This window comes from Episyrphus balteatus, chromosome 2 (genome assembly GCF_945859705.1).
Source record: "Episyrphus balteatus chromosome 2, idEpiBalt1.1, whole genome shotgun sequence".
NCBI classification, from domain to species: domain Eukaryota; kingdom Metazoa; phylum Arthropoda; class Insecta; order Diptera; family Syrphidae; genus Episyrphus; species Episyrphus balteatus.
The window spans coordinates 42,980,664-42,995,242 of NC_079135.1; the positions used below are offsets into that span (position 1 = coordinate 42,980,664).

The window sequence follows — 14,579 nt, forward strand, 5'->3', positions numbered from 1 at the left end:
TTTTTTATATAAAAAACTTAAACTTATCATATTCTTTTCATTGACCAAAATATTTCTTATTTTAAAAGTAAATGGAAGTGATGGAATTGAAGATGAAGAAATTTGAACAATTTGCTTAAATTTTTAAATTTTCAAAAACAAACTCAAGAACAAAAGTATACATTTTTAACAATTTTAAAAAATGGTCTTTTTTCCCGTATTTTGAGGTTAAGTAAAAAAAATATTTAATATTAAAGTTGTACAAGCCTAGCATTGAGTATCTTATTAAATATATTCATAGTAATAGTTCAGTCAATTTTACCGAAAATTTTATACTTCTAGGAGTCAAAAGATTTTGGTTTTTTTTTTCAAAAATTTCGTTTAAAAATAAATTGATTCGTTGGACACAAACATCTGAAAAGTTATGCAAGTGTTTTTCGATTATTTATTGAGCTTTCACGTATCGGTTCGGGATCGGGTCAAAATTCTGGCTTCAAAATTCTGCTTTTCAAAATTCTGCTTTTTTAACGAAAATTCTGTTTTTCAAAATTCTGCATTTTTTCTATTCTGCTTTTCAAAATTCTGCTTTTTAAAATTCTGTTTTTCAAAATTCTGCCAGTATTATACTTAAACAAAAAAATTCTGGCAATTCTGTATTTTTTTTAGAGCATATGCGCTGACTAAAGAAAAATACACCTCATTAATGTAATTCAACATTGGTACTTTTCTAATTTTTTTTGTTTAAGTGTCGCAAATATTTTTTAAAATGCATAGACTGACTTTCTTTCAAATAAATTCTATAACTTATTGGAACCGATGTTGTTTGATACTAAATATTCCTTTCTTATTCAAATTTTTGAATATTCATCTTTATTTGATAAATTAAAAAATTTTGATTTTTTTTCGGAAATGTATTATTAAAAACTTTTTCTTAATATTTTCAAATTTATTCATTTATAAAACAAAAATTAATTTGCATTCAAAGAATGACAAATTACTTAGGTAAGTAATCAAATAAGCAGATAATTTTTCAAGAAGATGATTTTACAGAATTCTGCAAAAAATTAAAAAATGGTTTGGAAAAGGTTAAAAAGCGCGCGCTTTTTAACATCTTCCAAACCATTTTTTAATTTTTTGCAGAATTTTGAAAAACAGAATTATGAAAAGCAGAATTTTGAAAAACAGAATTTTGAAAAACAGAATTTTGACAAAAGAATTTTGACCCCGGCAGAATTTTCACCCCAACCCATCGGTTCTCCTGTTCCGACAAATTGTCTTTTATTGCTTCAGATATAATCCGAATACTAATAATACTAAAAATACTAAATTTTTTTAAATATTATTTTCGAGTTTTTGGATTTAATCAATACGAAAAGTATGGGTGTCCAAAGTTTTTTTTATTAAAGTAGTCTAATCAACAACTACTTTTTCTTCAAGAAAAATGAAATTCACCTTTTTAGGCACTAAATATTATTTTGGCCCATTAGTTGCAATTAAAAACGTTTTGCATGCAAAAAATGCTATTGCAAATGAAAAATATTTGCATTGAAAATTAAATTTTTATAGCAAATACAAAAATATTTTGCATTAAAAAAAATTGATTCCGAAAAAGAACTTTTCTGCATTGACAAAAATATTATATGTTTGCATTAAAAATATTTTTTTTTTTTTATATATTCGTCAGATTTCTTACATTTTGCATTAGGTTCAATATTATAGTTAAAATAGCTAATAGCATTAGCCAAAGCTGTTTGAAATTAGAGGAATAGAAATTGAATTTGAAATAAAACAAATTTTTAATGCAAAATTTTTGTATTTGAAAAAAAAAATAATTTTTATAACACAAATGTTTTTCAGTTGCAATTAATATATTTTTTAATGCTAATTTTTGTATTTGTAAAAAATATTTTGTTCTTATTTCAAATAAAATCTTTATTCAATTGATATTTTTAAAACTCTGGTCCGAACTAAGCTCTAGCTACCATACAAAAACAAGAATTCAAACTAAAAGTAATAAAAGTCCATCCAAAATAAGGTGACATGTTCTTCTCGAGTTATAAAGTTTTACACTAGCTGTGTTTTATTTTCTCGCGATCCAGATCAGATCATTGATTTATTTGCGAAACAATAACAAAACAAAATCCTGCTTTTGTTGTAAAGCTAATAAAAACAGGATCTGATCCGGATCACCAGGAAAATAAAACACAGCTACTATTACATTAAAATTTAAAAGTATTTATAATTTCTTTACTTCTGAGCAAAATAAATATCATCTCCAAAATCGTCCTTCAAAAAAACTACACTTCAAAAACTTTAATCAAGTCAAATTAAATGATTTATCCAACGTTTCCAATGGATTTGCATTTAAATTTCCAATCTTTGATATTCAAAATGTCTTTACAGATGTCAAATGTAACTGAAAGCTTTCTCTTGTTTAAACTCTTGATTTGGATATCCCCTCTCCAAATCGACTTACATGTCGATAATCTCAATTTAATTTTCTTAAATGCTTTATCCTTCAAGATAAAATCTTCAATTTTCGAAATGTATTTCTAAAAAAAAAGAAAAAAAAAACCTACAAAATCAAATACCAACACCTTGGCCTAGTCTTTATTGAAGTCGATATAAAAAAAAAATTTCTCACAAAAAAAAAATGCAAACAGAAAAAAAAGAAATAGGATGCTCCCAACTGATTTATCTGCATAAGCCAACCTTGATGATTCAGGAATAAAGACGTAGAATGAACAAAAAAAAAGTAAAGCAAAAAAAAAATATAACCTAAATCTACAGCAACAGAACTATTAAAACAGCCAAAGTGGGTTACAAAGGACTACTTCCCGTTAAAAGGCACACGCCTTGCACAAACACTAAAAATATGATAAAAAAAAAAGAAGAACAAAATTACAAAGGAAACACAAAAAAAAAAAACTAAATAGATAGAATCCCATAAAACTAGGTCAGCTGTAGGTGTTTTTTTTTCGGTATAAACGCCTTTTAACTATTAAGTGCGAAATGTATTTTTAATATAGGCAAGGTATACCCAGCAATCACCTAGAAAGAATTTGATACCCAATTTTTTTTTTTTTTTTTTGGAAAGAAAAACTCATTTGACAAATGACCGCATCTTAAATATATCAATCTTGTATCGAAAATTGAATTCTAATTTGCTTAAAGCATCTCCATCACTTCATGATGGGGCCAGCTTTCCATGGTAATGTGATTGACTTTAGAATGAACCTTCATTAGGATCACATTACATAACAACCCTCTCTGCAAATGGGGTCTATAACCACCCACAAGTCATGTTCACCCCCGACATCGAAGGACGAAAAGACGAAAAAAAAAAAACAGAAATTCAATAAAAATTTTGTCCAACATACACTTATTTCAAATGAAACCATTCATCTTGAAGACCTAGCATATTTTATTTGACCATGATAGTGGGTACAAGTCCACAAGTCACCCTTAAACAGATGAAGAAAAAAATATATAAATCCTCTCTGAGGGTCAAATTGAAAACATCTTCAGCCCCTCATAATATCTCCCCAAACGTGACCGTAGTAGCATCAGGCTTCTTGACAACGATGATGCGGCTATGGCGGTGGCGGCAGCATGTTTAATGTGATGATGGATTATATCTTCTTCCGGCGTAACCCAAAAGTGTTAACTCAACACAAAACTTCCGGTCGACGACGACGACTACGAAGTCTTTGATAGCGTGCTCGAGCTTGTGCTGGTTCCTAGATGGTGTAAGTTTTTATCTTTTTCAATGAAGAAAGAAATCCCACTCCTGAAGATGGTGTCTGTCTTCTGTAGCCAAAAAGGATAATATCGAAATTCAAAGGAGTTTAAAAAGTAGAAGGAAATAAAATAAATAAAAGGACTTTCTTTTCCTCAAAAAAAAAAGGCGACGAAGAAAAATCCAAGAAATCCTATAAAACAATAAAAAAAAAATAAAGTCGAGAGAAAACTTTCAAAAGTGACGATAATGGTGGACAATTTTCAACTTTTCGTCGCCTTCGAAATGGCCTCGATGGCCAAAAAATCAACAACACCCAACACGAACATGAACAAACGAAAACGTTAATAATGGTGGTTTGGCTGCGTCTTCTTTTGGTAGCGATATTTTTGAACGAAACATGAAACTACAAGAAGTCGACCAAAAAACTTAAAAAGCGAGGGACAACTTTTCGTTTCTAGGTATTCTTTTGGCACTTTTAAGCGTTAATCGCACACCTAAAATTTTTTTTATCATCTTCCTTTTTTTCCTTCTTTCATTTTATTCGAAGCAGAATATTTATTTATTTCAAAAAAATAAAAAAAAAAACACATTCGAGGGATATTCTGTGTATTGTGTGGGTTCATTTCTTTCTCCAGGATAATGGTTTTAGTTATTGAAGATGTGAGGGGGCGGTTTTGTGATTCATCTCAGAGAATTTTTAGCGCAGTAAGTTAATGAATTTTTAAGAACTTGAGGTCGTTTTCTGCTTTTTTTTGCGAAATAAAATTTCAGTGAATTGCTCTGATGGTGAACATTTCTTATTTTCTGTTCACGGTTTGAATGTTTAATGGGAATCGAAGGGATTTTTTTGTGAAAATGTTGCGAACCTTTTGTAATGAAAGATTTTTTTTTCAGCACTTTTTACTGAATTGAAAGTTAATGAGACTTGGAAGAATCATAGCACTTTAATTATATTTTTTTTTTAATTAAGAAGGAAAAAATTGAATCACAAATTAATTTGTTTTGGAAGGTTTTTTTTTTTTTAATTTGTTGATGAGTTCATTATGCCATTTGGAAGATGCAACAGCTTAGTGTTTTTGTATGATATCGTTAGGAGACGGTAGGGAATTTGTAAAATGTACTATTGAAAAATCCAGATCTTCGGTACTTGTTTCGAGACCTTGAGCCGAAATTATTTGCTTCGGAATGTAAGAAAAAAAAATGTTTCGATTAATTCAGCAACCAGACCTCCAAGAAACTTTTGGTTTTCAGCTATGAATAGAGCTTCAAGAACCCTTTATTCTGATACCCCACTCAATGGATTTGGAGAAAATTTTTTAACATGAACTTTTTTAAGGCAAGGGGTTAACCTTGATTTTTTTCTCGAAAATCTGAAAATAAAAAACTGTAATATTTTGATATATGTAAATAAAAAGCCGCGTTCATTGTGAACCGTTGAATAATTACAAATAGAAGTGGACACCCAGGGAAACTTCCGCTGTAAAATTGTTGGCGCTAGTATCGTGCGTTGAATTAAAAAAGCAAATCCATCAATCCAAAAGCAAGTCCAGCAACCCAAAATCAAATCCTAAACCGCTTATACATATACATAGTTAAAAGTTTGACTAATTCAAAAAGTGGAGATAGCCTAGAGGATAAGGTGAATGTCTGGTAAGTTTGGCTGCCTAGGTTCGAATCTGACGGGAAATTGAGATTGTTTTTTTTTTTACATTACTAGAATAAAAATTAAATAAATGTGTCAAAAAAAAAATCTCCACAAAAAAAAAAAAACAATTTCAATTTTTACCTGTATTCGAACTGAGGCCAGTAGGAGTAAAAGGCATCGTCCTTGTTCTCTAGACTAATATGACTTTTCAATATACGAAAACTTATATCAAAATAATCTATTTGAAATGTATAATAATAATTATTAATTTTTTTATGAAGGTTTAAAAAAAATTATTAGTTAAGACTCAACTCGAAAATACATGATAGTTGAGGCGCAAACATGTAGTTCATTTATCTTCCGGTACGTTGTGGTCGCATGTGTAATCTGCGGTGTCACTTCTATTTGTAATTATTCAATGTTGTGAACTCGTTTCTGCAAACCAAAACTTGTTTCGAAACTATGATCCTAAAATATCTGCTTCCGAATGAAAAAAATTAAAAATATTTCCATTGCAAGTAATTCAGTAACCAAATCAAAGAAGTTTTAAAAAATGTTTCCTTTGAAGTTTCCTTAAAATCGATCGTTGGGGAAAATTCCCTTTCAATCATAATTATTTTGGTTGTCGAGGTTACAGGGGGTGAAAAATTTCATAAGTTTGAAGAACAGAATAAATCCAGGATTTCAGGCTGCTGATTATGCCTTAACTAAGACGTTCACGGGTTTTAATAGCATAAAACGTTGAATAAGTTGTAAGAGAAGATAAAACCGTGGAGTGCTATTAAATGAGAGAGTCGAAATTGATGATAGGGGTGCAAAAGCCCTCTTTTTGGTTTTTTCAATATATCTCGTAAACAAAGCATAATTTTGATAAATTTATTTGAAGTTGAAATTGTTGAAGAGAATCAAGTTTAATATCGGAAAAATGTTTTTTAAAAATTGAAAAAAAAAAAAATTCCATACCAAAACAGACCAAAAAATACATGAAAAAAGTAAAGAAAAGCGATTTTTTGAGTTTTTTTGCTTTTTTTACGGTATTTTTTTTCGGGCTGAGATAATCAAATGCAGTCTAAATAAAAACAGAAGATTAAATATCCTTCAAAATGCTGGGATCAAAAAGTTTTTTCATTGGAAATTAACTGAAGAATGACCATTCGAACCTATCTTTATTTTCCCATTATTTGTTTTACTCAAGCACGTTATCTTCATTTTATCTACAGGTCTTGCATCTGAAAAAAGTAAAATATAGACGCTATTCAGTTTTTTGCGTTTTCCCAACACTTTTGCAAAATGGACTTATTCCGTTCTCACAACTGACGATTCAATTATGAAATAGTAATAAATATTGTTTACATATTTGGCATTTAGTCTATTTTTAAAAACCCCAAAACGAAATTCTGAGAATTATCATTTTTTAGAAATTCTTTTTCATAAAACAATTGAAATAGTAATTTTTGGTGTATAATGTAAATGAAAACAGTTGAAAGTCTCTCAATAAAAAAAACACGTTTTTTCTAAAAGTAACTTTAAGAGCTTTTTAAATTCATGGTTGCCAGTCCTTAGTGGTCCACGATTCCAAATGTAACGTTAAATCTAAATTTCATAAGTGTTCCATTTTTTTTTTAAAGAATTTCGCCAAAATAACAATCTGGGTTTTTTTTTTAAACACGCTTTCATCCATGATATTTTTAGGATTTTTTGCTTCCAATCCAAAATGTTAATAAAAAAACAATTGTCTGAGTTTTTGGAAAAATCCTACACTATCACATTACTTGAAAAAAAAACACCCTTTCACTATAAAAAAATATAAACTTATTTCATTCGTAATTCTTATGCAAGGAAGCATTTATATAACATTTATACCAGTAATTTTTTTTAACTGTGGTATGTATTGCAAATTTTCCGTATTTCTAAAAAAAAAACACCCTTTGATGTAAAACATTTGTATAGACTGCTTAGATTCTATGTTTTTTTTAGGGTTGATAAAACCAATTAACTCTTTTCATTGGAGTACCATTTTTGTAATAGTTATTTATTGTTACTAATTCTTTTTTTACTTGCGATATAGGTACTATAGGGCAAGTTTAGGATTCGTAAAAAAAATCGAACTCGAGATAACAATTTTACATGACATTACGATGATGGAGAATGCCAAAAAAGTGGGTCCGGCAATTCTGTCTGTCTGTCTGTCTGTCTGTCTGTCTGTCTGTCCGTCTGTCTCTATCTGGAGCTGCAGCCTAAACGAGTGAAGTGATTTTCTTCAAACTTGGTAGTTAGCAGTTTTTGGTGATTCCCTAGAGGGGAAATTGAAATTTTTTTTTTATGACCAAAACTAACGGTACCTGCCATATAACGGAAATAGAAAAGTTAATTTTTTTCAAAAACGGCTCTAACGATTTTGATTAAAATTTTTGTGTGTAATACTACACATAAGGGCCAACTTTTTAAATAAAAAAAATATTTTTTGTACCGTTATTAACGGTACCTGTCATAGAACGGTTTTTTTCGTTTCTGAATATCTCGTACAAAATTAACCCGATTTAAATGAAAATTTTTACACAAAAGTGTGTAAGTAAAGATAATATTAAAATTTTAGAAAATTTTCAAAAAACGCATTTTTGGTTTTTTAAAAAATATTTCAAAATTTTTTTTTGAAAAATCAATTTTTTGAAAACGGATCAATGAAAAATTTTGAAATTTAGTTTTTATGTGTAAATTAATTATTTCTTCAAAATGGCATACCAACTTTTTTTTTGAAAAATGTTAAAAAAATTTTATATATAAAAAATTATTTTTTTAAAAAACGGCTCCTACAATTTTCAAAATTTTTTTTCTAAAAATACCTTTTTATACGAGAAACAAAATGGCATATTTGTTTTTTTTTTTAAGATATTTTAAAACGGAGTTTTTTTTATACTACTTATGAAATTTCTTCAAAATATCGAATTTTAAATTTCTTGAATAAAAAGCTTTAACATTATAGTTACTTTAAGCATAAGAGCAAGTACGTGCGACCCCAGTCGTGCAATTTATTTTAACAGAACTCAAGATATTTTCGAATCTCGCCATACGAAAGTTTCACAAATTTACCATATATATCATAATTTGTATTAGATAAATGCATTGCTATATCTTATTAATTGAACTTTTTTTTTCTACTTTCAGTTGGTATACACACAACGGACCCGGTCCACTGCCAGTCCTAAGTGGTCCACGAATACGCCTACTCGGTCCAATACTCGCCATCGAAGCTGTTACAGCCGAAGATTCCGGTGTTTACAAATGCACAGCTGGAAATGTTGGCGGCGAAGCTAGTGCCGAACTACGACTAACCGTAGCCACTCCCGTTCAAGTGGAAATCTCACCGAATGTCCTTAGCGTGCATATGGGTGGCACAGCTGAATTTCGTTGTATTGTCACGAGTAACGGCAGTCCGGTGGGTATGCAAAATATCCTCTGGTACAAAGATGGTAGACAATTGCCAACATCGGGACGCATCGAAGACACCCTCGTTGTGACCAGAGTTAGTCGTGAGAACAAGGGAATGTATCAGTGTGTGGTGCGTCGTCCGGAAGGTGATACCTTCCAGGCATCGGCAGAACTTCAACTCGGAGGTAATTATAATTGATGCATAGAAATTTTCATATAGGTTCACTAGAAGCATATAGATGTGGTAGGGATGATGGTATAAAATTGCTTAAATAGTTTGAGAGTCCATTAAATTGCGGTATCATCTCAAATGACTACTGATATACTGCTCGAGTGGTAGTGTGTGAGGATTTCGGTAGATATCCTTTTCTCTCTTTTTTGTTGGCGACACACCATACCTCCTCTGGGTTGACCATTTTATGTCTAGGGACCACAATAACGACGTCGACATCATCAACAAGAACAACAACAATGAGGAACAGAGCGCACGATGATGTTGCTGCAAACTACAATAGCAAGCAATTTATTGCTGTCAGTTTCAATATTCTGCTCATTCATCACATTCAACATGGATCCCAGGCTCCGAACGCCTTCACACCTCGATTTATCCCTCCCCAAACAGTTGTTTCGAGAGTAGGGTTTCGGATTAGGTGGTCTACATCGCTGAACCCCGGTTCTCTGATGATCTGTCTATCCAAGAATGAATAAAGCGTATTAGGGAAGTTCTGACAAGAAATGAAAAATCACAAAAAATCAAATTTCCCAATAAAATCAATTTATGATATCGACAGAGAAGAAGAATGGAGGGGGACTAAGAAGGAAATATAGAAAAAGGATAGAAATGCGAGGAACGGACGAAGAATCCATTTTTGTTTTGCACTTCATTGCATGCAGAAGACTGACTGATATGATGGTTCACTTCATAAAAGGTAGGTTCCTCTACATGGTGCTTGTGTACATATAGAACTTAGCAAACAAGGTATACCTCTACTCTATACCATCACCTGTCCTAAACCTTTATCTATGTTTTTTCAATGTCTGACCTCATTTGACTCCTTCTGTTGTCTGTCAGAATGTGATTGCAGGACAAACGAAGATGGTTGTGAGAATTCAGATTTCTATTTCCTGTTGATATTTCTCCATCAGCCATATGGGATGATGGTGTATAGCTTGAGTTTTTAGTCCAAGTAAGGTTTAACTTTCATTTTTTTTTTTATTATTTTTTTTTTTTATGTCACATTCACACGTATACGATGCACAAGGTTCGTTTTGGAGCTGCAAAATAAAATTTATAAAAAAAAGCTATTTAGGTGACATGCTCGGATGAACAAGGAAAAGGATATAGTCACAATCCAAATATCCCCCTCTCCCGACTCCTTTGCCAGGTGACGACAACATTCCACTCGACATTGTTTGTTTTTCTTTTGGGGGGAAATTATCATTTTTTGGTGGTGATTTTTCTTGTCTGTCTGTTTCTTTTTTTTTTTTTTTGTATTTTCTCGTTGTGTCCTCGTTTACGATATTTGCTTGGTTAAAGTGAATTTATTTAGGAAATTGAGATTGCAAATGATTTGTTTGTATATATTTATTCTTGAACAGAGCAAAGTCTTTGAGTTTATTCAAATTATTAAATAGATTTAAATTGGAATTATTTGATTTGAGTCGAGTTAAATTTTATATTGAAATTGAAAAAAAGTTATTATTTTTTTAAGCTCAATAAAAAGTTCTAAAAACATATCAGAAGTAGGGTGATGATTGGTTATTCTGTTCAATTTTTCATAATTTGATTTGAGACATAAATTTTGTGTTAAGCTTCTTAATTTGATTTTCTGTTTGTTCATCTCGGTATGACTTTTCATTTTTTGATTGAACGATATTTGGTATATACATACATTTACATTGTTACTCGAAAACCTTGACCTTCATCATCAATGATGATGATCATCATCAAATATGTTTTTGATGGAAATTAAATTGAACTACAAATGTACATTAGAGTGTCCCGTCATTTTGTAAAAAAAGCGCACAACTGGGTCTTACTGGCTTTTTTGAAAAAAAAAAAAAAAATGCTTAGAATGGTTAAAGTTTCGTAAAAATTAAAAAATCATAAAAGATTAATTTTAATTTAATTTTAATAGAAATATTATTACAAACACAATAAAAGTTTGGTTTTTTGAAAACATGTTCTTTACTGATTTTGAGTTTTGACCTCCAAACTAATTATGCCTTTTAAATTCTAAAGAATTTTTAGAAATTTTTTTTTAAACCTTATAGTCGTTAATTTTTAAAAAAAAAAAACCTTTCTTAAATACATTCGGCACATTAAAATAAATTTTCTAAAAAATTCATCCATCGATTTCTAACAAATTTTTCAAAACAAAAAAAAAAAAAATTTAATTTTTTTTTAAATTTTATTAACTAGATATTTTACATCGGTCTTGAACTAGTGATGGCATAAAACAAGTCTTTAAATTTGTCAATAAGTTAGTTAGTTTTCACTCAGTGGGAACGAAATTTACTTTAGTAAAGTGGGCTTCGTTCCCATGCAAGGCAAAAGTCTAATTCCAAAAAAGGTGTGCCTTTAAATCCCACTTTCCCCCAGAATTAAAATAAGAAAGAACAAAATAAATTCCTTAGTTTTGTTTGATTTTTTATAGAAGATCGAAAAGGACCATTTCAAATCGAAATTCAGTTTGTGAGATTCTGAAAATAATCCAACAATTTTTTTGATTATTTTCGTTATTCGTTATTCATTTGTTGTTGTTTTTCATATTTTTTAAGTGTGGCCTAGGTTCCCATTAGAGAGTAGAATTTTTGAAAAATACCAATATCTTTTTTTAACTTTTTTGAAAATGTGTAACTTACATGTACCTATTGTATTTATGTATAATAAAGAATTTTTTTACAATTTGTTAGCGTTTCAATAACAAAGCGAGATCCTACTTTCGTTGAAAAACAAATAAAAACAATGATCTAATCTGGATCAAGGGTATAATAAAAAAAAAAAAAATTAAATTGCGTACTAACATATTTTAAAATTTCGAGTTCTTAATGGCGACTTTGAGTTCAATGGTATATGAATAAATTTGGCCTAGTTTAAAAAGTATTCATTTAAGAATCTTTGCTTCCTAGTGGTTTCAGCATGAAACCACCTATTAATTATTTTTTATTTTTTGTTGCAATAATCAAAATTTGAAAACTAGTGCATGAGCAGTTGCATTATGAGTACTACGACCTACAAAAAATTCTGTCTGTATAAAAGTAAATATTTAGTTTAAAAAAATGCAGGATTTGTGAGGAGTTTCTCAATTTTCAAGTAGCCTTAAGCTTAGAGCTACAAAATTAAATAACGGTGACACTGAAAGAAAATGATTATAATGGTTCTTCAATCTATGGAATATGTAAATATGTTTTTACGTGCATTTTTATCTTTTAGTTTTTTTTACTAAAAAAATGGACTTCAACTTTTGTACTCTCAGCTCAAAACATTCCTTTCAAAATGTTATTACTTGTACAATCATTATTTTTTCGTTTTGGTGTGTAATTGGAAAATATCAAAACTTTTTCTCAAGAATTTTGTTATTTGAAAAAAAAATAAAAAAAATGGTTACTCCGGGAACAAAGGGTTAGTAAGCTTTTGCTTTCCTTTTAGCAATGTTTACCATAAGAGCAAGTACGAGCGACCCAGTCGGTCATTTTATTTCATATAGTACTACTCCTTTCTCAACTGTACCAAGGGTTGCCATTCCTCAAAATCAGTTAATATAATTTACAAAACTATTTAATACCTCCATCTTCTATAGCCTTAAAAAAACATTATATTGAGAAAAAAATTAGGTGATTAAAAAAAAAGAAAAATGTAAAAATTTAAATCGAAAATTTTGTAGGTACATACAAATAAGTGTATTAAAATTTGGTTTCATAATCATTTCACTTTCTTAAAAATTTGACTCAAGATTTCATAATAGGTCGCACTGAAATTTCAAATACAAGGAACTCACGATAACAATTTTTTTTAATAGAAACATTTTTTATTTGCAATATTTTTTGTTTTGCGATAAAAATTTTCGTGCGAAAAATTTTAAAAAATATAAAACTTAAAAATTGATAGTAGATTTAGTTTAAAGTTGTTAAAGCATCCTTTTGCCCTTCGAACGAAGTATGCCATTTAATTTCTTGTACCTATAACAAAGAATTTTTTTTTATTTTTTCAAAAAAAAAAATTATGTCAAAAGAAATATTATTTAACTTATCTTAACAGAGTTTCTATAAAATTCATTCGTCCGTTTTCAAAAAAAAATTGATTAAAACAAATTTAACTTTTTTTAATCTAAAAATAACTTTTTTTGAAAATTTTTCTAAATTCTCCATTCTCCACTGTCGTAATGTCATACCTCATTGTTATCTCGAGTTCGATTTGTTTTACGAATTCTAAACTTGCAATTTAAATTTGAGAATGTGAAAAAAGTATGTCCTGTGATTTGGTCTCTCTGTCGATCAGCCGATTTCAAAGAGAATTTTTATACAGAACCATTTTTTAAATTTAAAAAATAAGAACAAATTTTCGAATTACAAATTCTGGATTAAAAAAAATTTCTAATTTTTTGAAAAACTGTCAATGAATTTTTTTAGAACTTGTTTTATGTGTTTATTAATTTTATTTTAAAATTTCTATTTTTTTTTTCAACGGCTCTAACGATTTTGAAATTTTGTTTTTCTAAAAATTCTTTATCAAAAAACATATCTACTTTCTTTGTTGGTCAAAACCTTTTAAAACGATATTTTATTTAGAAACAGACTGATCACCCCTCTGCTTGCATATATTCAAGCTACCATCTGTTTGTCCTTCGTCCCATTAAACAAATGTGAAAGTCGTTAATTTCTCTTAACATTTTCGATTGTAAATTATATTTCTTCTAGCCCATTACTTAATTCTTAATATCTTTTATGCATATATAATATTTTTGTTTGAAAACATAAATTAATAAACTCAAATATTAAGAACAAAATAACATTCATTAGCCTATAATACCAAATGAATTATATTCTAAGTCTAAAAACCACCCATGGTGCCTTTGTGAAAGGTACAATTCCCATAAAGTGTTTATTAACAGAAGAAAAAAAAAAAATTATTTATTAGTCCGAAAACAACCCTTAGCTTGAGTTTTTAAGTCCTTTTACATCATTTCATTCCTATAAAATAAAATTTTCAAAGGCAACAAAAACTCGGTTGTTTTTTTCATTATATAAACCTTTTGACCGTACACATCACATCGCACACAGGCTGACGACCTTTCATCGTCCGAACTCACAGAGAGAGAACTTTGAGTGTAAATGTATAATTTTATACGCTCAACTTTGAACCTACCACAACCCATTCATCAGAGTCAATTAACCAATCGTCCAGCAATTCACGCTTCACTTAAGAGTTAACAAACTGGTAAAATTGACTATAACAGTTGATAGATTGAAAGTGGGGTTAAGGTTGAGGTTGGATTGAGTTGGGGTTGGATTTTAGCCCCAGATGTACCTTTACCTAAACCTGCGGAATACCTATACCTCCTATCCTTTGTAAAAATGATTTTATCTAACCCCCTTTGGGTGTCCCGATGCTAATCGGCCATATGACATATGTACGAGCTTATGCTACATGTGTGTATTGGGTACCCAATGGAAAAAGTTTCACAATAAAATATGTACGAATACGTATATTTTTTGCAAAAAGATTGTACCTAATAGATAGATTTGAATATAGGGAAGAGGCGAGAGAGATGCCTTTTAACT

The 14,579-nt window shown here is 29.6% G+C and overlaps 1 protein-coding gene across 19 annotated transcripts in view; it reads left to right on the top strand.

Moving 5' to 3' along the window:
- LOC129911788 (cell adhesion molecule Dscam2) overlaps window positions 1-14,579 on the top strand; it is a 260,258-nt gene that overhangs the window by 114,331 nt on the left and 131,348 nt on the right. For all 19 annotated transcript variants that reach the window (XM_055989710.1, XM_055989711.1, XM_055989724.1 and 16 more), the window contains one exon: window positions 8,532-8,980. In XM_055989710.1, the coding sequence (XP_055845685.1) occupies window positions 8,532-8,980 (449 nt within the window). The remainder of the gene's footprint in view (window positions 1-8,531; window positions 8,981-14,579) is intronic.